At 40.8% G+C, this 27,966-nt stretch overlaps 1 protein-coding gene across 1 annotated transcript; it reads left to right on the forward strand.

The window, feature by feature from the left end:
- TOMM34 (translocase of outer mitochondrial membrane 34) lies at positions 1 to 26,775 on the forward strand. The gene is made up of 7 exons (XM_060772197.2): positions 1 to 284; positions 6,567 to 6,666; positions 8,051 to 8,203; positions 10,394 to 10,542; positions 19,933 to 20,080; positions 22,162 to 22,288; positions 25,130 to 26,775. Exons 1-7 carry the CDS (start codon positions 164 to 166, stop codon positions 25,232 to 25,234), a joined length of 903 nt encoding a protein of 300 aa, XP_060628180.2. The 5' UTR covers positions 1 to 163; the 3' UTR covers positions 25,235 to 26,775.
- Positions 26,776 to 27,966: the final 1,191 nt, after the last annotated feature.

A 27,966-nucleotide genomic window follows, 5' to 3' on the forward strand; every position in this document is an offset into this window, starting at 1 on the left:
CTCGGGACTTGGCCAGACTGCGGCTTGGGAGAGTTGAGGGAAGAGGAGGAGGAGGGGCCAGAGTTGCCGGCTTGGCTCCGCCCCCCATTTCAACCGAGAAAGGAAACTCATTCTCGAAGGAGCAGCCCTTCCTTCCTTGCGCGGGGTCCCTTCAGCTGTCTCCATGGCGCCTTCCTCGCAGAGCGCAGACCTGAAGAGAGCCGGCAATGAGCAGTTCCGCCACGGGCAGTACAGCCAGGCGGCGGCGCTTTACAGCCGGGCCTTGGCCTCACTGGAGGCGGCAGGTGAGAAGAAGCAAGGCCTAGCTCAGGAGGGAGGGAGTCACGCGCGGGTGGAAGTTGTCCCTGGGCTAGCAAGGCAAACAGCAGTCATTCTAGAGTCTACATCAGGCCTGGGCAAACTTGGGCCTTGCCTCCAGGTGTTTTGGACTTCAACTCCCACAATTCCTAACAGCCTACTACAGCTCCCAGAAGCCCCCAGCCTGCGAATGCAGGCTGGGGGCTTCTGGGAGCTGTAGTAGGCTGTTAGGAATTGTGGGAGTTGAAGTCCAAAACACCTGGAGGCAAGGCCCAAGTTTGCCCAGGCCTGATGTAGACTCACCTGACATGGTTGGTTAGTCATCGCTGTGTCTTCTTCATCTCCAAAATCTGACTCTTGTAATCTGATATCAGGGGTAGTAAACAAGCCTGTGTATGTTAAAGGTATTGAAGGTTTATACTTAACTGCATTAGAAGCACCAGAGGTGAATTTCAGGCAGAAAAAGGCATGGTAAGAGACAAAGATGTGCGGGGCTTGATGAATGCAAAGCTGGGGTGAGAATTGCTGGAAGAAACATTAACAACCTCAGATATGCAGATGACACCACTCTGATGGCCGAAAGCGAAGAGGAGCTGAGGAGCCTTCTAATCAAGGTGAAAGAAGAAAGCGCAAAAGCTGGGTTGCAGCTAAACATCAAAAAAACCAAGATTATGGCAACAAGAACGATTGACAACTGGGACATAGAGGGAGAAAACGTGGAGGCCATGACAGACTTTGTATTTCTAGGTGCAAAGATTACTGCAGATGCAGACTGTGGCCAGGAAATCAGAAGACGCTTACTGCTTGGGAGGAGAGCAATGTCCAGTCTCGATAAAATAGTAAAGAGTAGAGGCATCACACTGGCAACAAAGATCCGCCTAGTCAAAGCCATGGTATTCCCTGTAGTAACCTACGGATGTGAGTGCTGGACCTTCGGGAAGGCTGAGCGAAGGAAGATCGATGCTTTTGAGCTGTGGTGTTGGAGGAAAGTTCTGAGAGTGCCTTGGACTGCGAGAAGATCCAACCAGTCCATCCTCCAGGAAATAAAGCCCGACTGCTCACTGGAGGGAAGGATACTAGAAACAAAGTTGAAGTACTTTGGCCACATCATGAAGAGACAGCAAAGCCTAGAGAAGACAATTATGCTGGGGAAAGTGGAAGGCAAAAGGAAGAGGGGCCGACCAAGGGCAAGATAGATGGATGGCATCCTTGAAGTGACTGGACTGACCTTGAAGGAGCTGGGGGTGGTAACGGCCGACAGGGAGCTCTGGCGTGGGCTGGTCCATGAGGTCACGAAGAGTCGGAGATGACTGAACGAATGAACAACAACAAAGAGACAAAGATACAGATGAAGCCAGTCCATACTTCAGGAAATAAAGCCCGGCTGTTCATTGGAGGGAAGGATAGTAGAGGCAAAGATGAAGTACTTTGGCCACATAATGAGAAGAAAGGAAAGCTTAGAGAAGACAGTGATGCTGGGGAAAATGGAAGGAAAAGGGAAGAGGGGCCGACCAAGGGCAAAATGGATGGATGGTATCCTTGAAGTGACTGGCTTGACCTTGAAGGTGCTGGGGGTGGCAATGGCTGACAGGGGGTTCTGGAGTGGGCTGGTACACAAGGGCATGAAGAGTTGGAAGCGACTGAATGAATAAACACACAATCCTCTTGCCTAACAACTACCATGTCAGACTACACAGAGAAGCCATTGAAATCCACAAGCATGTGGACAATTTCTACAGTACAAAATCTGGCTTCCAGTCTTAAAAAATCTCAAAAATTGGGACAGTAAATAAAGAGCAACACTCAAAAAGCAGGGGGATTCCATACAAGAATAAATTAGAGCTAACACCTCCCAACAAAGGATCCCCCAGGCAGCAACCAGCCAGGCTTTGAAGCTGCAAGGCCATCATATGCTAATCAAGGTGGGTAATTGCAACATTCACACCTGCCTCAAGCAGACAAGAGTTCTTTCTCCCACCCTGGACATTCCACAGATCTATAAACCCCACTTGCCTAGTTTCCAGCAGATCCCTCAACCCCTGAGGATGCCTGCCATAGATGCAGGCGAAACATCAGGAGAGAATGCTTCTGGAACATGGCCATACAGCCTGGAAAACTCACAGCAACCCAGTGATTCCGGCTATGACAACACATTCAACCCTAACCCTCTTCTGTTAAAATCTAAGATACCATGGGTAGTCTGTCAGTCTGTGTGGCTTACAACTATTTCCCATCCTCTTCACCTAAAAGAGCTCTAAAGATTTAACGAGTTTCAATAGATTTGTACTGGATAGAGCTTTGAGTTAGTTTTGTTTAGATTCACTGTTTCTCAACTCAGGGTTTCCCAGAAAAAGCCTATTATATATAGAAATTCAAAGTAATTTTGTGGAAATTAGGGTACAACTACACAAATAAATGCAGTTTGACACCAATTTAGTTGCCATGTCTCAGTGCAATGGAATCCTGGGAATTTGTAGTTTAGTAAGGTACCAGCACTCTGGCATAAAAGACCAGAGACCTAGTAAAAATACAATTCATGTGATTCCATAGCACTGAACCAGTTAAAGTGATGTCAAAGTGCACTAATTCTGGAGTGTAGGTGCCCCTTATACACTTATTTAGTTATTATGTCAGAAGCGAATTGAGAATACAGTTATAATGTATACAAAAACCACAAACAAAGTTAAAAACTTGGCATTATACTCAATTTCCTTTGACCAGAAGCTGGCCACTTCAAGTGCCTCTGGTGTCGCTGTAAGAAGGTTCTCAATTGTGCTTGTGGCATGGCTCAGATGCATTGTAGTAAGCTCTTATACAGGACTTGCAGCATGCAACCAAACCCTTATACACTACAAAGCCTTAGTGTGTAGAGGAAGAATACCTTCTGTTACAAGACGTGATTATGTTTTCTGGACCATAAATGCCCAAGTACATCCCAGAGGGATGCCTTTCACACTTCATATGTGTAGATACTTAAATAGTTGAAAACAGTACCTGATGGCAGAATATAAAAACTCCATCCCATCAGCTGGTTTGGGTGCTCTGGGCTTTTTACCAGCTTCTTAGGTAGAGCAGAGGTGTGTTATGGTCCTCTGGATTAATCTGGAATAGCATACTTTTGTATGCTACATATTCCTGGAGTTGGCAACCCATAGAGTACGTATACTGAATGTGACAGATTGCAGCGGGTGAACAAATAGAAGATTTAGGTCTTCATAATGGCTTGATCTTAAAGTTACTGGTAGCCTCTGAAACTCCTCCACAGCCATCAACTTATTATGTCAGCAAGCATTCTGCTGCAGTAATTATGTCACAAAGGGGGAGTGTGGGTCACTGATAGAAAAAGAAAGTCAAGTCTGGCAGTTAGGAGCTGGACAGCTTACTTGGAGGACTTTCAAGTTTCGTTTCTTCTAAGCTCCTTTCCCTCAGGATAAGTATTTAGGGGAGAGGCTGTCCCTGATTTAACTTTCTGTTTCCTTGAATTCCTCTTGGCTTTAAGGTGCAGTTTCTGTTTCCTTGAATTCCCCTTAAATTTAAGGTGAAGTACTAAAGCTCGTACAATTCTTTTCTGGCTTTGATCCCTTCTAAAGCCTTCCTTTAATACAATGAATAGCCAATTTCTCACTGAAATATTGCTCCGCTGCCCAATTCTACTAAAGAAACAAAGGAAGAAATACTTGGTTGATGTGAGTTTTTCGGGCTGTATGGCCATGTTCCAGAAGCACTCTCTCCTGATGTTTCGCCCACATCTAAGGCAGGCATCCTCAGAGATTGTGAGGTATATTGGGAACTAAGCAAGGGAGGTTTATATATCTGTGGAAGGTCCAGGGTGGGGGAAAGAACTCTTGTCTGCTTGAGGCAAGTGTCAATGTTGCAATTAATCACCTTGATTAGTATTGCAAAGCTTTGCAGCTTCAGGGCCTGGCCACTTCCTTCCTGGGGGAATCCTTTGTTAGGAGGTGTTAGCTGGCCAATTGTTTCTTGTCTAGATTGTGTTTCTTCATCAGCTTCCCTATGCGGTCAGTGGTTCCCTTGATGTAAGGTAAGAACACTTTTCCTCAGGGTGTATCTTAGTCTTGACTCTCGTGGCTTGTTCTTGGCCTTGCAGCTCTAATGATGTCTCTGGTGGAGTATCCATTGGCTTGTAGAGAATAAAGAGTATTGAGGACTTTGTCTAGGAAATATTTTATTTTATTGAACTAAGCATATTCTAATGCTTTAGATCTTCATGGGATTATATGGGAGTATTTTGTGGGTCTTTAGGGCTTACCAAGGATACGTAATGATAAAATAATTATGCCGCTGTCACTAATTCACATATCCAGGTAAAGGCAACCAAAATTATCAAAGGTTTGGAAACCAAGCCATATGAAGAGTATGTTTAGCTTTGATAAAATAAGGTTTAGAGGGGATATGATAGCCATGTTTAAATATTTGAGGAGGATGTGTGTGTGTTTTCTTTTGCTGCCGTAGAGAGAAGGGCATGGATCAAAGGATTCAAGTTGCAAAACAAGAGATTCCACCTAAACATTAGGAAGGATTTCCTGATTGTAAGAACTGTTTGGCAGTGGGATATGCTGCTGCCTCAGAGCATGGCGGAGTCTCCCTTCTCTAGAGGATTTTAAGCAGAGGTTGGATGGCCATTTGTCAGGAGTGCTTTGCTTGTGTGTTCCTGCTAGCAAAATGGGGTTGGATACTATAGTTAATTCAAAAGTACATACGTTGTTATCTACCCATCAAAGATGAAAGGCATGGAGGAGAAATCAGTTAAAAATATATGGAGTAGCAGTTGAGATCTGTTCTCATTTGTTTTCAGCAGAATATGACAAACATTACACATGTACAATTCATTCTTATTAGATAGCACACATATTCTGGATTTCGGTTTTCATTTTAAGTGACAAAAACACATGAAGTAGAATCCAACTATTAGATATGCCCTCAAGAGCATCCAGGAAGATTTGAGAGTCGTAGTTCTATTCATGTACCCACCTAAGTATGAGCACAGCTAAAACCGGGGAAAGGGACAGGAACTGTATTTAGTTGAACACCCTTGACAGTGGGTTTCTGGTTGTGGGAGTTCTGCAAATACATGCAGTGAAATGCAGTTGCAAATTGCATCGTGAAGCATTCGTGCTCAGTGAAAAAAGCCCTAATCTTCATTGAGGGACCCAAGGATGCTTGGATGGAGCTTATGTATATCTACACAAGTTTAGTGTGCTGCAATGGGTTGGATTCAATTTTAGAAAATAAGAATTTACTTTGTATCTAAACATTTGATACATCTGCCTTGTATTTTGTAGGCAATCTGGTGGGGTACCACACATTTCAGATGGAGATGCCAGATGTAGAGTCTGCATGTAAAACATGTGATATCTGGCCTGTTGCCAAATTCCCCTTTCTACTTACCTTTACTTACTTAGGCGATCCCTCGTTGGCCGAGTAGGATAGTCTTCCAGGATCAGTATTCTTGTGGGTCTGTAGGTGTCTGTGGAGCCCTATTCTTGATCTGCATCTTCTCCCACTGTGAGGGCATTGGTTTCCAGGTGGAAGGCGGTCTCGGTCAGGGTTGGCTTGACACGCCTTCCTCTTGGCACATTTCTCTCTTTCACCCTCCATTCGTGTCTCTTCAAGTTCTGCAGCACTGCTGGTCACAGCTGACCACCAACTGGAGCGCTCAAGGACCAGGACTTCCCAGTTCTAAGTGTCTATGCCAGAGTTTTTAAGGTTGGCTTTGAACCTATTTTTAAATCTCTTTTCCTGTCCACCAACATTCCGTTTCTACTACGTTTACTGGATAAATTACCTCGCTGTGCTGTTGTGATGATAAAATGATCGGCAGGGGTGAAAGAGTACTAGCAACTTCTTGGAGCTCTGGAAAGATAGCTTGAACAATAATATAATAAGAGCAGGAGTACAGAATTAAAACCCAGAGCTGTACAGGAATAGGGAGGAGCAGTTTACAAAACAGGTTCAAATGGGAATTCTGATTCTTGAAAAGGTTATTTTGTAAAAGCATGATGAAATGTATCCTTGATGCTTTATAAAGGAGTTAGAAGTACTATGTCTTAAACTTCATTTTAGTTGTCTCAGTATATTTATTTTTATCCACCCTATTTATTTTTCTCTTTTGTGATTTTGCCTTTCATGATACAATTTGGGTTTAAAGATAGAGGTAGACTTCTAAGCTCATTTTACTTTGTTAACACCATTCATGCTTTCATCATGGTTCTAAATCTGACTTGAATATTGGTTTCCTTTATGCACAGGGGATGCAAATGCAGAAGAGAAAAGTGTTCTTTACTCCAATCGTGCTGCATGCTATTTGAAGGATGGGAACCTTAGCCTGTGCATTAAGGATTGTTCTGAGTAAGTCACAGCTCTTCCAAATGATAATTACATCTCTTTCTTAACAGTACAGTGTTCCCTCACTTATCACAGGGGTTTCGTTCCAGGACCAGCTGCAATAAGTGAAAATCCGCACAGTAGGAACGCCATATTAATTTTAATATTTATACATTATTTTATATATATTATATCTTATTTTCTTCCCTGCCTCCCAGCCCATCCCAAGGACACCTGCCTGCCTCCCTGGCTTCTGCAGACCCTGGCAGAGCCTTCAGAGCCATGCAGGCAGCAGCAGGCCAGGGAGTCAGACCTTCCCTGCTGCATCTCAGGCTGCTGCATTTTTGGGGTCTGTGGAGGCCAAGGAGGCAGGCCTTCCCTGCCGCATCTCAGGCTGCCACACTTCCGGGGTCTGTGGAGGCCAGGGAGGCAGGCCTTTCCTGCCGTGCCTCATGCTCCTGCACTTTCGAGGTCCCTGGCCTCCACTGGATGTAAATATTATATACTTTTATTAATATTTTCAAAAATTCACAAAACAGTGTGCTGAAAGAAAACCGCGAAGTTGCGAGGGAACACTGTATCTGCTTTTTTGCTTACTTTCTACCTATTTTCATCTGGCTAGCTTTTCACAGGTTTGTGGTATATGTGTTCTGTGATCTGCCCTGAGTCCCTTTCAGGGTGAGAAGGGCAGAATATAAGTATTGTAAATAAAACAAATAAATACATGTGGATTTTATGCAGCTGTGTGGAAGAAGCCCGAGACACACTCCCAGTGTGTGTATAAGTGTGTGTATTCATGCGGCCTTAGCTTCTAATCTCCTGACTTATATTTTCCTATGTAACTTTCTGAGCATCAATAGTTTGCCATGTGTGAAATTAGTATTTTGTTGTAGTTTTGAGATGGGGGATATATGATTTGGCCACTTGATTTTTGGATACCACCTCTGCTTTGTACTCAGTTTCTTGATCAAACTACAGTATTTCTCTCTAAGCCTAACAAACATCTTCTTTAAAACTAGTCTGGAAAGGAACATGGGTTCAAAAGTGTGGTTTTGTATTCTTTTCAAACCTGTTTCTGTGCCTTTTATTCAGATTCTTGATTCAATTACTTTTTCTTTGTATTCCCAAGCTCTCTTCTGGTAAACTATTGGCAACATCTGCCACAAGAGCACTCTTATGACCAGTGTCAAAGGTGAAAACCACTGGTTTAGCCCATTCAAGATCAAAATTGGTAGATTTGGGTAAATAGGGTCATAGAATCATAGAGTTGGAAGAGACCTTGTGGGCCATCAAGTCCAACCCCCTGCCAAGAAGGTCAACTCACATTAACTGAGTTTTGGTGTTGCAAATTCTGCTGCTTAATTTTAATGATCCATTGACTCTTTTCCCTTCCTTTCTGCTAATTTAGTGCCCTGGAGCTTGTTGCTTTTAGCATCAAACCCCTGTTGAGGCGGGCAGCAGCCTATGAAGCTCTTGAGAGGTACAATTTAGCCTATGTGGACTACAAAACTGTACTACAGATTGATTGTTCTGTACAGGCTGCACATGATGGCGTCAACAGGTAATCCCTTGCTCTGTATATTCATTCTGTGAATAGAAATTGCTAAACTATACTGGAGGTTATTTTTTATCTGTTTAGATATGCGTCATGTGCCTTTGGCTATTGGTATGAAAATGGCTTACAGCAGTTCCTAGATAACTTTGAGATATCTCAGTTTATGGAGACCAGGTCTCGAAATCAGGAACACATTCACCATGGGTATGAGAGTTACACTGTACTTTAAAGTGGAATGCATTTTTTTCTATTTTAGTTAAAACATGTAAATTTTAAAAAAGAATATAACAGTCTACAAAATGGAACAAAAGTGTCTCTCTTGAGAACTTTCTCCATGTGGAAAGTGGCCCAAAGCCTAGCTAGAGTTGCCCACTCCTTATATTAAACTTGAACAGTGTGTCTAGTCCTAATATCTCTTGAAATATTTGTTGAAATCTCACATGTTATCTTTCACTTTAAAAAAAGTTGAAATGGGTAACTTACACCATCGGACTACATGACCACATTCACATATTTTACTTATTAGTTTTGATACATTTTTATAGTGGATTTGTCTATTGTTTCAAATTTGTCAGCAACCTTCCTTTGTTATAAAATAAGTGTACCCTGGAAATTAGGATCAAATTAGCCAACTTTGATTTACACGTGTACATAATTTTACTTACCTAGATTTGACAAAGCCTGGAATGGAGTCAAGGGCAAAGAAATAGAACCGTGGATTTTTTAAAAAGACCTTCTGTTACAGTAACAGGAAAAAGTGTATATACTCGAATATAAGCTGACCCAAATATAAGCTGAGGAACGAGGCACCTAATTTTACCACAAAACAAAAACAAAACAAAAACCTGGGAAAATGTATTGACTCAAGTATAAGCCTAGGGTGGGAAATACAGGAGCTACTGGTAAATTTTAAAATAAAAATAGATGCCAATGAAATAACATTAATTGAGGCATACAGCTTCTCCTCTCTTCTCAGCACAGCAACCCAGCTGGGTTGCTATGCCAAGAGGAGAAGCTGCATGCCTTCCTCTCATCCTCTCTCAGCACAGAGATCCAGCTGGGTTGCTGTGCCAAAAGGGGAGGAGGCACACAGCTGGTTGAAACCCTGCAAAAGGCCTTTTCTCACAGCCCCATGCCTTCCCACCAGGACCCTCACTTGAGTATAAGTCAAGGAGGCCTTTTCGGCATAAAAATGTGCTGAAAAACTATATCTTGCTGGCCAAGAATGATTTTGGGTTCCCAACTAGATAACTTCATGGCAGACCATAATTCTTCATACAATTTAAATTGTATCAAATTTGGCAGCATTATATATTTATTCCTATGTCATCTTTATCTCAGTTTGGAAATCAAAAGTGGTTTACAGGAATTTTTTTAAAATCTGATTTTAATTTTTTGATCAAAAAATTAAAATCAGATTACAATATACAGCATTAAACACATATACACTCTAGCACATCAGTTTAAAAACAACAGTGCATTGGTTAGGTGAGGCAGGCCTCATGCAATCATTCATCAAATGCATATTGGAACCGAAAAATCTTTACTTGTCTGTAAAAAAAGAAGAAGAAGAAGAAGGAGCAGCAGCAAGGAGGATAGCAATCTAGTCTCTCCGAGGGGCCAGAGAGAGAAGAACTGAGAACACAGGCTGGTACGAAAGGGAGAATATGATCCTTCAGAACCTGCACTTGAGAAGAAGTCTCATCTCTGAGGTTCAGTGGCAAAGCCCCTGTTATTCTCTTTGCTTCTGATGGCAGCAAATGGAGATTTTGTACTTTTCTATCTGCAGAAGCATGAGAGAGTCTCTGATTCTACACTTCTGCCATAGCGAAAAGAAGTAATTGTCAGATACGAGCCAGCAGGAACATTAATGGGTCTTTGGCTTAGCATACACTGTAAGGACCCCTACAGACAATTCTTTCAACACAGACTGTCTTTTTGAAGATAGGTTCCTGAAGTTGGGACACACAATGGATGGTGTTAGTACAGGATATGTAGCTGCCAGTGGTGCTTCCCAGATTTGAAAAGGAGCACCTGTCTGTCCAGTTACATTCTGAGTTACACCTATCCAGGTTTGCAAAATAGTTACGTAGAAGTAGCCAGAGAAAAGGGGACTATAACCACTGAAACTTGCTCTCCTTTTCTAAAAATGTGACCCTGGGGATATGGCTAAATTTATTAGATCATTTTTTCCAGAATGACCAAGGCTTTATTGGACAAAGATGGTCTTCAGTGGCGCCAGAAGCTCCCACCCATCCCAACTGTTCCTGTTTCTGCTCAGAAAAGGTGGGAGCCACCTCCTGATGGAAACAAAGTGAATGCTGCTGCTCCTGTAACAAATCAAGGTGAGAAATTGTGATGCTGTTAAGAGATATGAACAAAAAACAGGGCATGTTGAATATCACTTATTCAAAACACTTGGGACCAAAATGTACTGTGTATTGAATATTTTAAATTTTGGAATACTGTACTTGCATATACCTAATGAGGTATCTTGAACCCAAGTCTAAACACAAAATCCATTTGGTGTTCATTTACATCTTATATAAATCCTGAAAGTAATTTTATACACAATATTTGCATCAATGTTGACAAAATTTATGTATCTACATTGAATCTCCAGAAAGCAAAGGTGTCACTGTCTCAACAACCCATGTGGATATGTATGTATGTATGTTTTTTGTGCAAACATAAGGCCTGTGCAAAAGCCTGTATGCAGGCATGGGTTTCTAGAAACAGTGGCCCATTTTGCACAATAAATGTTTTTCCCCTCACAAAAATGATGTGAAAACGAGTTATTCCCAGGAACCCATGTGAGTATTTTGTGTTAAATTGCTGGGTTTTTTTTCACAAAACCAAGCAATGGTGCAGAAAAAGTGGGTAGCAAGTAGGCTTGGGCAATTTAGCTGGAGAGTGATTCGTTTTTTTGGTATCCAAATTTCATTGGGTACCCAGATCCATTTTTGGGAAGCTTCCAAAAATTGGCTAATAGAAAAATCTGTTTTCAGCTAGGCAGCTGAAAGATCCGGTAAGATCTGGCCAATTGGCAAGAACAGGGAATTTACAAGGCTCCTCTTTCTGTTCCTGGGATCCTTTCCTTTCAAGGGGGCCTGAGCTTGAGGGACAGGGTTAAGGAAGCACCCTTCCTGGGAGCCTTTCCTTTCTTCCTTTCAAGGGAGCCTGGGTTTGAGGAATGAGGTTAAGGAAGCATGTGCCACGTACTCCCAGATAGAAGGAAAGAAGCTGCACCTGGCAGCCATGTGGGCTGTTTCAGGCAAAAAAAAAAAAAAAACAACATGGCGGCTGAGTTCTTGCGGTTATGGGTGTCCAGAGAAGTCAGACAAGCCGAAGGAAAATGTTTAAAATGGATCCGTGCGCAAGTCTAGTATCATGAGGCTTTGTTTCCCGTAAAAAAAAAAGTGCAAAAAAGCTAAGTGTGCACAGAATAATTTCCCAAACATTGGTGGAGTCATGGCGGCAAGACGGAGGTGCTGAGAGCTCCTCAACCCTCAGCTTTTCGGCCTGATCTGGAGAGCTTTATGCTCCCCCCATAACCGGCAGATGGAGACCGGGATGGACGCAAACCCATAGGGGGGTCGACCGATGGTCTAAATCCCCTCTCCCCTCAAGGGTGGGGGGCAAAAGGACCCGGCAAGCGGCCCCTCGCAGGGTAGCGGATCGCCGAAACGCGAGCCGGCCGGCTGAACAAACCGGCCCCGGCTTTTTTGCCGTCACCACACACATCGCTCAAGAAACAAGCTTTACAGCCACACAGCAAATCCGTGAGTACATTAAGAACTCCTATATACTGGCGACAACAAAAGGAGGAGTAAATATAAGAGACGGAAGATATCCTATATTTAAAGAATTGACGGGATATAATTCTATGGGAATGCAGCCATATCCAAGATAGCTGTCCATATTAATCAATGTTGACTATGCTGACTCGCAGACCATATAATCGGCAAATCCAATCTATCTGTTGACGAAGCTGAGCGTTATCAAGATACCAAGGTATCAAGATACGGAGAAGTGGGGCATACGGTGAATGAGGAATAGACAGCGGGGGTTAAACGGAAACTGCAATCAATGAAAGACTCCTTTTTATTATAGAAGAGTAAAGAGACAGAAAATTTTTGAAGGACACGAACCCTAGGATCACTCTCCCTCCACCCCCCCCGGACCCCCCTTCCTCCATTCTCCTCTACCCGACTCCCTTCCTCCCTCCCCGTCAAAGACAAAACCTCCGTGGGGTGAGATTCATTGGAACTCCAAGGAGGAAACTAATAGCAATTAACAAGGAATTGAGGGCCCGCAAAAGCTAATAAGAAGCAGCAAGAAACTCATTATCCCACTCAATATTCCTGCTTGTCAAGCCATTATCCTGCTTGTCAAGCCTAATCGAGCCGACTAATTAATACTTACCTAAAGCACACGGATCAGCTGGGCGAAGCTGGATCACCTCGCGGCGCAGGGTAGAGAAGAGAGACGCGACGCGAGGCAGCGAGAGAGCGCGAAACCGCGAAATAGCGCGAGAAGACACAGACAGTGCTCAATACGCGAGAGTCGGAGAGAGTCGGCGAGATTCGGCGAGATTTCGGCGGGACTACGGAGATCTCGGCGAGAGCTTTGAACACCGCGGTGAAGAAGAAAGGAGAAGAAGAAAGGAGAAGAAAGGAGGTGAAAAGAAGAAGAAATAACGGAGGCAATAAGGGAGGAAGAAAGAGAACGAAAGGTCAGGAAGAGTAAGTGAAAAGACAAACAACTAAAGCACGAAATAGGACTTAAAAATAGAGTGGAACAACTGGGATAAGTCTATGATAAAGGTCAAAAAAAAGGGGGAAGACTGTAAACAAGCCTAAGACCACCCATATAACCCCTAAAGACATTAAAAACAAAAAAAGCAATACCTTGCAAGGCCTGACCAGGGAGGGAGGGGAGGGGGGGAAAGGGCGCTCATGTGATGTGTTTTCTATGACATTAATATACTTGTGGATCTGTTTTCTTTTTATGGCATTAACTGTACCCTTAGCTGCTGAAGTGCAATAGGATTGCTGTTATTGTATAACTAATATAGACCTAATAGAGTTCTAAAAGGGTTGTGGTTACTGTAAAACTAATATTGACCCAATAAGGCTACGAAAGTTGCCAAGACTAGCCCAAGGAACATACACCAAGGGTATTATTCTACTTCGGGGCTTTGCTTGGTGGTCCGTTGTGCGCGTGCGGGCCATGGTGACGGATACACCTCCAAATTGCTGTAGTTAGGGAGATGTAATAAGATCGTTATGATAAGAAAATTGTTATTATTGATTTAGGATTAGGAAAACTATCCCGAGATATAGAACTAAACAAGGACTGATACAGGTAACTCCGAAATTTCTACTTTTAGCAAACCCACTGGCGATTTATATAAATACAGTTCTTGCAGATTACAGTATTACTAATTCATCTGCCTCACCCCCCCCCCCCTAAAAATAACCATAACAGTTATTTTTCTGTGTCTCTTTCATGGTATTATTGTACTATCACATTGTAATGCTAGATTGTGAAATTGTTATATATGCAATATGGTATTTTAATTACCCTTCGCTGAAAAATTAATTCAAGAGCGATAGAGTGGGAAAAAGAATCAAAGACTATAGAACTCCGTATAGATTGACCACGGGAATCTAGAAACACTTATTAAGCAGCAAAATATTTAGTTATTGGGATATAGATAACCTAATAGATACAAGAAAGAAGATCAAACGAAGGAAACAAGAGGAAGCAAGGATGGCTACACCAAAAATCAAGAAAGATAAGGGAGATAAAGGAGATAAGGACAGGGACAAAGAGGGAGAAAAAATCCTCACGCAACAACCAATAGGTTTAACTAAAAAAACATCGATCTCTGAAGAATCCATTATGAAAGAAATACTAAAAGAAATTCAAGGAGTATCAGCAAAGCAGGATGCACACCAAGAAGAACTAAAAAAGCTATCAGAGAAGCAGGATGTGCACCAAAAAGAGTTACAGAAAATGAGGAAAGAAATGACAGAGGAACTTAGTGTAATGAAGAAAGAAATACAAGTATTCCAACAAGAGATGAAAGAACTAAAAGAAGGAAATAAGGCAATGACGGGAAGACAGGAACAATGTGAAAAAAGACTGGAAGAACTGTCCGGGAGAAGCCTATCACTAGAGAGACAGCAAGAAAAACTCGATGCTAGTGAACTTGAATTCCAACTTAGGTACAGAAACATAGTGGAGGAACCAAAAGAGGACATAAGACAGATTGTGATTGAACTGACAGCAAAATTAATGGAATGTCCGGAAGATGATATAGAGAAACAAATTGACCGTGTATATCGAATATCGACGAACTTTGCAAAAAGAAACAAAACAGATAGGGATGTAATAGTAAATCTTACCAGAAAAACAACTAGGGACAGGATCCTCAAACAGAATAATCAGCATCAACAGCACTACAAAGGAAGAAAAGTTATCATCTTGAAGGAAGTCCCGCCAGCTACCCTACAAAAGAGGAAAAAATATCTATTCCTGACAGAAAAGTTAAAACAACTAAATATAAGATTCCGGTGGGAAAAAACCGAAGGATTAATGGCAACATATAAAGGAGAGCGAATATGGCTCACCTCAGAAGAAAAAGCTCAGGAATTCTTTAAAAAATTACAAAAAGAGACAGAAAAATACCCAGCGAAAGGACAGAAACAAGGAGTAAAAAGAGCTAGACTAACATCTCCAGGAGGCACAACATACGTAAAAGAGCTGAAGGGACGGGATCCGGAGGCAGAAGAAACAGAAGAATCAGAGGACAGCACTGACAGAAAAGAAAATGGAGTGGAACCTTAAATGTATATCGATTAACATAAACGGTTTAAACTCTCCCAATAAGAGAAAGAAAGTATTCAACAATCTGAGAAAGGGTAGCCATGACATAATACTACTGCAAGAAACACACATCTCCTCAAAACACATAGCACATTTAAACCAGAAAGGCTTCAAAACCTTCACTTCCACGGCCTCAAAAAAAAAGAGAGGTGTAGTGACATATGTAAAAGAACCATTGACAGCCAGGCAAGCCTTTAAAGACCCAGAAGGCAGAATAGTGGGAATTATCGTAGAAAGAAATGGGTTAAAACTGTTAATATGCAATGTGTATGTACCAAATAAAACGAAAAAGAAATTTGTGAATAAATTGAAAAGTTTACTATCAGATCAGGAGTATGATGAACTTATTCTTGCCGGGGATTTTAACGGGGTGTTAGACACTATCATGGATAAAAGTCCAAGAGAAAACGAGAAAAAGAGGGACAAAGGGGGGAAACTACCCGCCAACTTACTCAAGCTAAAAGAGGATTTCTGCCTAGAAGATGTATGGAGAACGTATAATAAAAACGGAAGAGACTATACGTTCTTCTCAGATAGGCATAAAAGGTGGACCCGTATAGATATGGTGTGGGCCACAAAAACATTAGTGGGGAGGATCAATAAGATAAAAATACTACCACGTTACCTCTCGGACCATTGTCCAATAGAATTAATCATAAACCACAAAAGAGGAAGGAAAAGCTGGAGATTAAATGAAAATCTATTAAGATCAGAAGAAGACACCAGGAAAAATACGGAGATACTAACAGAATTTTTCAAATTAAATGACACCGAGAACATGGGAAAAAATACCATTTGGGACACCAGCAAAGCCTACATGAGAGGCATCTTCATTCAGCAAAATAACAGAAAATACAAGCAAAAGAAACAGAAGGAAACAGAAATCAATGAAAAAATGGAGGAGTTGGAGGGAAAACTTAAAAAACACCCGAAGAATAAGAAAATCAAACTAGAACTGCAAATTCTGAGGAAACAAAAAGAACATCTGGAACTGGAACAAATGGCAAGAAATTTGGTCTTTTTAAAACAAGACCATTTTCAAAATGCTAATAAGCCCGGGAAATGGCTCTCCAAGAGAATCAAAAAGAAAAAAAGCAAACAGACCATTCTGCAAATCACAGATGGAGAAAAGAACTACACAAAAGATGAGGAGATAGTGGCCCAGTTTCACAAATTCTATAAAAAATTATATAAGAGAGACCCGATTAGCAGGGAAAAAATCAATACATACCTGGGCAAACAAAAAATAGCAAAAATAACAGATCAACAGAGAGAAATCTTAAACAAAGACATCACAACAGAAGAGCTAGAAGATGCAATAAAGAAACTTAACACAGGGAAAGCGCCAGGCCCGGACGGTCTTCCCGCATTATATTACAAAAAACTAAAAAATATCATAATTCCACAATTAAAAACAATAATGAACTCTACCCTGCAAACTGGGATCATGCCAGAAACCTGGAAAGAGGCCAGCATTGTACTGATACACAAAGAGGGTACAGACCCTCTCTGTGTAAGAAATTATAGACCCATATCGCTATTAAATAGCGACTATAAAATTTTCACATCTATTCTAGCAGAACGACTGAAAGGATTCCTAGTAACATGGATTAAGGAAGACCAAACTGGGTTTTTGCCAAAAAGAAAAATGAAAGATAATGTTCGAAACATCCTGGACATCATTGAATACTTCGAAAGCCATAACGAGAAGGAGCTAGCGATTCTATCAGTCGACATGGAAAAAGCGTTTGACAATTTAAGCTGGACCTTCTTCAAATCGATACTGAAGGAAATGGACATCGGATTCAAATTCATGAACGCCATAAACGCCATCTATGTAGACCAATGTGCAGTCATCAGGGCAAATGGGCTTGAATCAGAAAGGCTGGCGATAGAGAAAGGCACCAGACAGGGTTGTCCTCTCTCGCCCCTAATTTTCATTTTGGCACTCGAAATCCTATTAAATGAGATCAGGGAAGACACCAGACTGGAAGGAGTGAAGATACAAAAAGAAACCTTCAAACTAAGGGCATTTGCGGACGACCTTATCTGTACAATACTGGATCCTCTCAATAACATCAATCTATGGATCGAAAAAATAGAAGACTTTGGCAAGGTCTCGGGTTTGAAAATCAATAAATCTAAGTCGGCAATACTAACAAAAAATATTCCAGAAGGGAAGAAAAAGACACTGACAGAACTCACTGGTCTACCACTATCAACAAAAATAAAATACCTCGGAGTATACATCACGGCGAAAAATTCTCAGTTATTAAAAAACAATTATGAAACAAAATGGAGAGAGATCAAGAAAGACCTACAAGAGTGGCAACACATGAAACTCTCCCTACTGGGCAGAATATCAGTGGTCAAATCCAAGATACTCCCCAAAATGCTACATTTGTTCCAGAACTTACCGATAATTAGAAAGAAACAAATATTCACGGATTGGCACAGGGACATTGCAAAGTTTGTATGGAACAACAAAAAACCCAGAATCAACTTTACCAACTTATCCGACGAAAGAAAACGAGGCGGGCTAGGATTGCCCAACCTGAGGCTTTACTTCGAAGCCAGTTGTCTGGATTGGATCATGGACTGGATAGCACTACGAAATAGAAAACTGCTAATATTAGAAGGCCACGATTTAAGATCCGGGTGGCACGCTTATCTATGGAACAACAAAGCGAAGATAGAAAAGAACTTCCGAAACCATTTTATACGAGCTGCCCTCCTAAAGGTCTGGGATCAATACAAAATGAGGATGTACCCAAAAACGCCACTATGGCTATCCAATTTGGAAGCCAATCAAAGGAGAGAGCTAGGTTGGAGGATGTGGCCCACATACAAGGATATACTAACAAAGAGGGGAAAAGAATTAATAATGAAATCACAAGATGAACTAAAAGAGAAATATGAATACCTCACCTGGTTACAATATTGGCAATTAAAAGAGCTCTACATGAAGGATAAACAACTAGGCTTCATGGAAAATTCAACCGCATGGGACAGACTAATGGATAAACCAAAAAAATTTATTACAAATGCATATAAGCTACTTCTCGAATGGTTCACGGAGGAAGAACGAATAAAGGAGTACATGATTAAATGGGCAAGACTGGTCGGAAGAACAATATCGTTGGAAGAATGGAATGTAATCTGGAACACAAAAACGAACTATTCATACGCCTACGATATAAAGGAACACTGGATAAAAATGGTACATCAGTGGTACCTGACACCTTCTAAACTTGCTAAATTCACGAGGACCACAAGTAACAAATGCTGGAAGTGCGGCACAGAGGAGGGGACCTACAAACATATGTGGTGGTCCTGCAAGAAGGTAAAAACTTTCTGGAAAATAATCCAAGAAAACTGTCAAAAAATGTTAAGAAGAAACATCGCCCTCATACCGGAGACATTCCTATTGGGCCTGGCAGGGGAAAGCTGGGATAAAGAGACTGATAAGTTGTTTATATATCTAATTACTGCTGCCCGCATACTGCTTGCAAAGGTATGGAGGACCAAAGAAATACCATCGGAGGATGAGTGGATCGAGAAGACAGTTGAAATAATGAACATGGACCACCTAACCCAGATAATCTCCTCTGTACGCAACCTGTCGGTCTCCACCACAAACTGGTCCCCATTTAAGATCTGGTTAGGGGAAAGGAAGATAAAGTTTTTCTTTTTTTCTTAAGTAGCCTAATGTAGGCCCCTTTCGTCTCAGCTTGAAGCCAAAAGAGAAGAACAACATAGTAAAGGGTCATCAGAGAGTCTGAGACATACGGAAATGTAAAGTAAAAGCCCCTTAAAAATAAACAAGGAAGCAAAACCTCTCAGGCCCAATTAATATATCCAATTAATATACTCTATAGAATACGCGCCCCACTCACAAATACAAATGCTTAAAGAACAAATAACAAATCAGGAACGCAAACGAGATACAATACTACTATATATGCATATATACTAATATAGAGCAATGGACAAGTAAAAAAGATGGGGAAAAAATGGATTTATATAGATAGAGGTGTACTAGGATAGCTCAAGATATAGGACTGCATTGAGACGGAATGAGAAGTATGTACAAGTGTAAAAAAATAATAGACTACTAGGTTAGAAAGAAAATCGACCGCGAAATAGAAGGAAAACCTTGGAAATCGCCAGTAGAGGGAGAGGAGGTCCAGCCACTATTTGTTGGCTTGATTTTTAATGTTTTATGTTGTCGATGTTTGTTATTTGTTATTTGTCTCCTTCTGTATGTATATATGTATTTGTCACTGGTCTATTCGTATTTGTATTGGTATTGTATTGTCTTTTATATCCAATAAAATTTATAATTAAAAAAAAAAAGGAAAAAAAATTTCCCAAACATTTTGTAACTATGAATATTGAATAAAAATACTGCAAAATTCTCACTTCTGAAGTATTCCTTCCAACTAGGTTTCCCATGTCTTGGGAAACTCAGTTTGAAGGTGGGAAATGAAAGTTACTATTATTATTTTCATCCCAAGTGCAGATGTGAAAGTATTAATTTGTTGTTCATTTCACAAATTCTTGAGAATCTCTGGTGTTACTGCACAATACAAAAAGATGTACTGTTCTAGTGTTTTTAAGTTGCTGAAAGCCATTTGTTTCTTCAAACAGTGCTGAACAATCAGTGGAAATAGCCTGCTTTTTACAAACACTGTTGCAATATCATACTCTAGAATGCCTAGTACCAGATAATGTTGATGGTATGCTTATACCTTTCACCTCATCCCCTTAAAATGGCAAATTAATTAATTTTCTGATGTTGTTTTTACATAGCTCTGTTTTTTCTTTAATACGAATTTCAGTGCCTACAGCTGCTACAACCAAACAAGCAAACACATTGAAACTAGAAGGAAATGAATTTGTAAAGAAAGGCAACTATAAGAAAGCTGTAGAAAAGTACACGCAGAGTTTAAAACTCCACAAGCTTGAATGTGCAACTTATACTAACAGGTAATGCTCATATAACTATATAACATGTAAGTGGTCAACATCCCAATTTCAAGAAAATTCCATGCATTTGGGTGTCAGAATATTGGAGAACTTCTTTGAATCAAAGTTCTATCTGTCTTTCACTCAAAAAAGCTACAAGAGAGTTTTTTTGTGGACATTTCTGCCAACCTAGCAGTTCAAAAACATGCAAATGTGAGTAGATCAATAGGTATCACCTTGGCAGGAAGGTAACGGCGCTCCATGCAGTCATGCTGGACCTTTGAGGTGTTTACAGAGAACGCTGGTTCTTTGGCTTAGAAATGGAGATGAGCACCACCACCCAGAGTCAGATACAACTAGACTTAATGGCTTCTCTGTGTAGCCTGACATGGTGGTTGTGAGAGTGGTCCAGCATTTCTGTGTTCTTAAATAATATGTTGTGTCCAAGTTAGTTCATCAGGTGCTCTGCTATGGCTGACCTCTCTGGTTGAAGTAGTCTGCAGTGCCTTTCATGTTCCTTGATTCGTGTTTGGGCGATGCGTTTTGTGGTGGACTACTCTCACAACCACCATGTCAGGCTACACAGAGAAGCCATTGAAATCCATAAACATGTGGGCAATTTCAACAGAAAGGAGGAAACCATGAAAACGAACAAAATATGGCTACCAGTATTTAAAAACTCTAAAATTATAACAGCAAAACACCACCCAAACACAGGGGAACTCCAGAGAAGAAATAATCAGGGACAGCTAAACACTTCTCAACAAAAGATTCCACTAACAAGCCACACCAAAAAGCTGCTAGGCCATCAAATGCTAATCAAGGTGGTCAGCTGAAACATTCACACTTAGCTCCGACAGTCAAGAGTTCTGTGTCTCACCCTGGTCATTCCACAGATATATAAACCCAATTTTCCTAGTTCCAACAGACCTCACAATCTCTGAGGATGCTTGCCACAGATGCAGGCGAAACGTCAGGGAAGAATGTGTCTAGATCATGGCCATATAGCCCAAAAAAACCTACAAGAACCCAGTGATCCCAGCCATGAAAGCCTTCGACAATATATATGTCAAAGGTCTTTCTGTCAGTAGCTCTCTAAATGTAAATATTTCTGCACCTGGTGCCAGGAAGACCATAAAGATGGCACCAAGCACGGAAAATATATCATTTAAACCACTGCTTCTTAAACTTTGGGTCCCAACCTAAAATGGGGTCCCCTTAACTCAATATTGGGCTCCCAAAATTTGGCAACAGCAAAAGTTTTCTGAACATCACTTAGTGATTATTTTAGACATTTACATGAATCTTTTGTGCAGAGTCTACTGCAGGCGATGTTTTCAAGTGAATTTCACAAAAAGGAAAATAAGCCTGTTTAACAAACCTTGCAAATACTGATTGATCAGTAGATGTTTGAATTTTATATACTTATATCTCTGGGTCTTGTAAAATTTTCTTGGACCAAGTGGAAAAGTTTAAGAAGCCCTTAAAAGCTCTGAGCGTACAAAGTATGGATAAAATCAAACTGCATAACTATTACTGCTAGGCTTCAGTGTCCAGTATTAGAAGATATGCTGCTTCAGTGAGGCTTTTTGTTGAATATACCAATGAGCCATTCCTGTTCTTCTTTCCGTTGTGTCTAAGAAATAAGCTGTAAGCATTATCCATGGAAGGCACTAGATGGGAATGTGCTAGATATTCCCGGACATTATATGTATGATTCACCTAGGTAGACTAGTATAGTGCAAATTCACGGACACTAGTTCTTTTAGTCAATATATTTGCTTGAATTCCATTGTAATGAAAGCTGTTAAGATATGCAGGTTTGAGTTTTTTTCTTTTTGGAGTGGTCTAGATACCTTATCTAATCACAGTGTATATCAGCTGTAATGTATTGTTCAATTCTTCAGTAGCTTCCTGCAAATCACATCTTTTATCTAAACATGTTGACTGATTCATAAGAATTTAATGTCCTTTAGCAATAAAGATTTATTTACAGATTCTTACGATATTTAAGTACCATTCTTTCTCATATTCAAATCATATAATTTCAGCTCAGAATTGTTGTTTTCAAATACATTTAACACTCACTGTCTACATTCCAGGGCTCTTTGCTACCTGAATCTAAAGCAGTACAAGGAAGCGATTCAGGACTGTTCGGAAGCTCTTAAAATAGATCCAAAGAACATCAAAGCATTTTATAGACGAGCTCAAGCATACAAAGAACTTAAGGTAAGGACCTTCCTAGAATTTTATGTGCCTGAGAAATATAGTTTAGAAAGCCTCCCATTCCTTAAGCTTTATCTGGTCACTTTTTACGTTGTTTTCATTATTCAAAGCACCATACTAGCAGTGCTTTATACTTGTATCCCTATGGGGAAAGCCACATATTTTGCAGATACAAAATCATGTATGTCTATTCAAAGAATCCTCCGATGTTTTTCTCATTTTGAAAGTTACTGCCAAAGCATCACTTTCATTTTTCATTTTGACCAGACTTTTCCTTAAAAGCAGTAGTACAATGACCGAAGGGAGAGGGAAGGGGAGAATACATTTCTCTTCTGTACATTTCTGCTTCCAGGTGTTGTTTTGCTCCCCAAATGCTGCCTTGCCAGTTCTGAATAATGTGTTTTGTATCTCTAGTCCAACCATCTTTTCCAGAAATTTGAAAAAGAAATAGCTTAGCAAAAATCATGAATGACTATGTATAATCAAAATACTATCAAAATATATTTTAAATACCAAATGTTCCTACACCCATCATGGCTTTAAATAGTAACATTTTGAAATGGGATTAGACCTGGGATGAACACCATTACAGAAAGCAAAATACTGGAATTATGTGATCATATTATCTACCAATTCCCACTAATAATCTCAGTGCCCTAGCCAAAGGCTTCCAAGCCATTTCCAAAGACAGCCCCACATATGACACATTACCGTTATCCAACTGGAATTTCACAGATCATTGGAAATAACTTAAGTCATTTTAATAGATAGAGGAAGCTAGCAAGTCTATCCAAAATATGCCAAATCACTCTACTGGCAGCTGTCACCTTGACAGCTCAGGCATTGGGTTCCAATTCTAAAATTAGGTTTATGAGAAAAGTTACTCAATAATAATAATAACTTTATTCTTTTTGTGGGTTTTTTAAAAATTATAAAAATGTCTTGGTAAAAGCTTTTTTAAAAATTCAAAAAAATTAGTGGATTGGTGAAACGTTCTGAAACTTGACAGGCTTGCAATAGAAGATGTGGCCTATAAGTGAGGTACAGTCCATACTGATAGGCCTAAAAATGACAGAGAAATGGGCCTCTAAAGTTTAACCATTGACATCAATAGACAAATCTTTCTGGTGTGAAAACAGAAACCCTTCCTGAATTCGGGAAGTTCCCAGAAATGGAATAGGGGGCAACCAAAAACTGGACACCAAAACAGCATGGGTTTTTTTGCTGAATTGCACACTCCTAATCTCCAGTCCCTTACAAGGCTTTGACCTCTTTTAAATTTAAGGTCAAAATATTTGCTTGTTATTACAATATGATGTAAATGCAACTTTAAAACAGCTGCTCTTCTTGTGGTCCATAAGGAAATATCCCAAAAATATATTTTTTCTGTTGTTCACGCGACAGTGTCCCTTATAGTTGCTCTATAAGAGCCGTCGCAAACTAGGTTCCTGCGGGAGAAAACCTTGCTAGCAAGTCCCTGACGTCATGAGCCTGCGCCTCTCTCCCCGCCCCTTTCTCCGCCCCTTTCTCTTTGCCAGCGTGGTTTTTCCTTTGCTAGGGCAGCATTGCCCGCATTTTCTCTCAGTTGAATTCTGCCAACTGAGAGAGTACGCTGGCAATGCTGCCCTAGCAAAGGAAAAACCACTCTCGCACTGAGAAAGGGGTGGAGAAAGGGGCGGGGCAAGAGGCGGAGTCTCGTGACGTCAGGGACGTGCTAGCAAGGTTTTCTCCCTCAGGAACCTAGTTTGCGATGGCTCTAAGTCAGCATATCTATGCTACATTCTTAAAAGTTTTCATATGCAGGGTGTCCAAAAGTCTGCATACATTGGAAAAATTAGCAAACTCATATATAATAACTCATATTATATTATGTAGTATATTTTTATATTTATATATCTAGCAAATACTTGTGGGGCCACTTAAAAACCATGGTGGAGAAGGAAAAGATCAGAAACATGGATCATTTGATGGAACACATTTGAAATGCAGTTACTTCCATAAGAACGGATAAGAGTGGGTGGTTGCCTCTCAGCTCCAGGGATTCCTAGATGACACTGATTTTCTGGACCAGTCGCAGTCTGGTTTCAGACATGGGCACGGTACTGAGACGGCTTTGTCACCTTTGTGGATGACTTCCGTAGGGAACTGGACAGGAGGAGTGTGACTCTGCTTGGTTCTCTTGGACATCTCAGCGGCTTTCGATACCATCAATCATGGTATCCTTCTGGGCCGGCTCACCGGGATGGGACTTGGGGGCATGGCTTTGCTGTGGCTCCGGTCCTTCCTGGATGGTCATTCTTAGTTGGTGAAGCTGGGAGACACCTGCTCGGACACCTGGCCATTGACCTGTGGGGTCCCGCAAGGTTCCATTCTGTCCCTCATGCTCTTTAACAGCTACATAAAACTGCTGGGTGAGGTCATCCGGAGTTTTGGAGTTCAGTGCCATCTCTACACAGATGACACCCAATTCTATTACTCTTTTCCACCAAAATCCAAGTAAGCCCCTTGGATAATGGGCCAGTGCCTGGCTGCTGTCATGGTCTGGATGAGGGCAAACAGGTTGAAGGTTAATGCTGACAAGACAGAGGTTCTCCAAGTCGATCGCATGTCAGATCAGGGTATAGGGTGGCAACCTGTGCTTTACGGGGTTGCACTCCCCCGAAGACACAGGTCAGGACAGAGCTTCTGTAGTGGCACAGGAAACAAAGGCACTAAAATGTCTTCGACCAAAAGTAACCGCTTTATGTATAGGGGTGTCATCTTTTGATTCTTCCAATGTTAATGGACTTCGTTTCTAAGCAACTAACACTCTACTTAATTAATACATGTTTTCTTTATTTCCAGGACTACAAATCCAGCAAAGCAGATATCAACAGCCTCTTGAAAATTGAACCAGAAAATGGTGCTGCTAAGAAACTACTGCAAGATCTAAACAAACTCTTAAAATAAGAGTGGCTTAAAAACTGTGTTTGGAAGATTACATGTTTTTCTGGTTCTTAAAAAAGCAAAACACATGGACCAGACTGAGTACAGCTGCAGTCTCCACCTTCCAGATCTGGTGATATCTGCCTTATCCCTTGCTTTATACAAGATATTCATCTTTTCTTCTAAAGCCTTTTGAAAGTTCAGTGTGACTTCTTGAGATTTATAGCTTTCTAGCAAAATGGCTCCTGCAACACTCTGTCCTAGGAAAAAATGTTTCTAATTGTTGGAAAACATTATCAGCAGTTAGAGAAGCCCTGATCAACCATGCTATTTGAGATATATGTTTGCACAGAAAGAAGTGCTTTAAGAGTTTGGTACTGGATACATAGACTTTTGATATCAACACAGTCCAAACTTAAAGCTTGGGGTAATAGTGACAGGTGGAAGGTGGGAGTGTAAAATAATCTATACTTGCCTTATATTTTGTGCACTATACTCCCAATGGAGAGCACTTGGTCTTGAGAAAATGACTTGGGAATCTACAGCTGCTTTTTTCCTTTACCAAAGAGCTTAGTACATTGTTATCCTTATTATATGTGTGTTCAGTTCTTGTTCATTAGAATAAGTTACACTCACCTTTAGTTTAAATATCTGTTTCATGTTTGCATATGCTTGCTACTATACAGCACTTACCCCCATTGTACACATGTCAAAGTAGTTGTTACTGGAAGTTCACACTGTGGAGGAGCCAAATGAGTAGAGATTTATTCAGAGTAGCAGAGGCAGGGAAATAATCTTAAATATCTGCCTACAACAGTACGGTTCCTAGGCCTACATCTCCTTAACAGCAAGTGATTATTTATATTGAGTTCTAGTACTTCTAACTATAACCACTGATCCCATTTGACTAAATTTAAAAAACACATTCAGGAGCACAGGAATAAGTGTTTCCTAACAGTTGGAAGTACTACAGCCTCCACCAGTCTCAGCCAACAGAGTGGTGAAACCATAACTGGAAGGCAGTATGTTCCCAATCTCTGCTATTAGATGGAAGACAAGAATCATGGCCTAGTATTCTTATTACCCTGCTGATCTGCATGTACTCTATTACAGAGGAATGATGAATTATGATAACAACCATGTGCTAGCTGGTATCTCCAAAGACTGAGTAACTGTTTAAGAATTAACGTCAAATGTTCCACAGCAACAGCAAAAGGTGTAGCTTGCTTGTATTATTTTGCTCTCCACCTTCTTGGAGCAAAGTTTCTAGCTGAGTCACCTACCTTGGGTGGAGGGACACCCCACCCTTCCCAGGGAGCTTGCTTCCTTTTAAGCTTCTGGCTTTAAGGCAAGACAGGAGAGAGCTTTGCATGTCGCCTCTCAACAGAGTCCTGCAACCTTGATTTACTACCATTAATGTTACACTGGGTACAGAACTGGTGCCTGTCTCCCCTCCCTCTGAGAAGATTCAAAGGAAAAAGAATGGCTGTCTGCTGACCTTTTATTTAAGTTTTCTCTCTTTTAGCCTCAGGACAAGAAATAAAGGTTGTATTTAAAATGATAAATCTGTCTATTCTCTGGGTGTTAATTTGAACTTAGAGAACTTATAAAATGAAGTTTGCCTTTATTCCTATAAGGTAAAAGTATTTTGTAAAAGTGAGGGGTTGGATTTGTCCATTCAATACCACTGGTCCAGGTTTCAACAGGCAGTAAATTGGTCCCCCTGCATTTTGCCTGTGGACATTAAAAAGCACTTTAAAGCAAGAGACAAAAAGATTGCACACCTTCTGACTAAGGTGAATCATGCGTGAGGAAGGTTTCTTGGAGTGTGAACTTAGAAACATGGTGAGTTCTCCCATGGTGGCCCTTTGATTAAAACTAAAGCAGAAAGGAGGGATGCTACCAAAGTATACCTATGGCATTAGAAATCTAAAACAGGCTCCATCTAAAGAAGAATGGCTAGGTAAGGCCAGAGAAATAAGAGACATGGACAAGCTTGACCTTCTATCTTAAAGAATCAAAAGGAAGACCAATAAAGAAAATTGGAAACTATTCGACAAATATCTGATTGAACATTAAGAGGGGACTATAAGGGAAGGTGATCACAATAAAAACTAAGGAAGAAAAACCTTAGAAGAAGAAAACAGAGTAAATCTGACTATGAGTAGGAGAGAAGCCAAAGGTATAGAAAGGAACTGAGAGTTCTACCCCTACTTCACCAATTTATTTCTTGGAGCATGTGGAGAATTAGAATGGGAAGTCAAGATGTTTCCTCCCCCTCCCACAATCTCACTTTCTTTGTGTGTGTATTTCCCTCTCCCCCCCCCCCCCCCCCCATGTAGATAAGTCCCCATTCCTTCCCCTCCCCATCACCTATACTTTATCTGTAGAACCAGAAAAGCATTCAATAAAATTTACTTTAAAATTCTGTGTTCTAATGGCAGGTGCACTCCCATTTACTATATTTCTGATGGTGCTCCAGGACAACACTACATAAGCAATATCTTATGGGGAATAAGACAACCATGACTTATAAGACAGGTAAATCTTGACAGCTGCCCAACTCTGCTGAGATCAGGTCTTCTCCCAAGCAAAGTAGTTACGTTCTGCCATAACGTGGAACCACTAGCTTAGACTGCCTTACATTTGAGTGAATTCCAAATTAGCCCAAAAGAGAATTATAAGATGCTTAGTGAACTTTGCCTACATGAAGGGCTGTGCATATGATAAAGTGTATTGTGTTGAGCATAGATATG

This window comes from Anolis sagrei, chromosome 4, assembly GCF_037176765.1.
Source record: "Anolis sagrei isolate rAnoSag1 chromosome 4, rAnoSag1.mat, whole genome shotgun sequence".
Taxonomy (NCBI): domain Eukaryota; kingdom Metazoa; phylum Chordata; class Lepidosauria; order Squamata; family Dactyloidae; genus Anolis; species Anolis sagrei.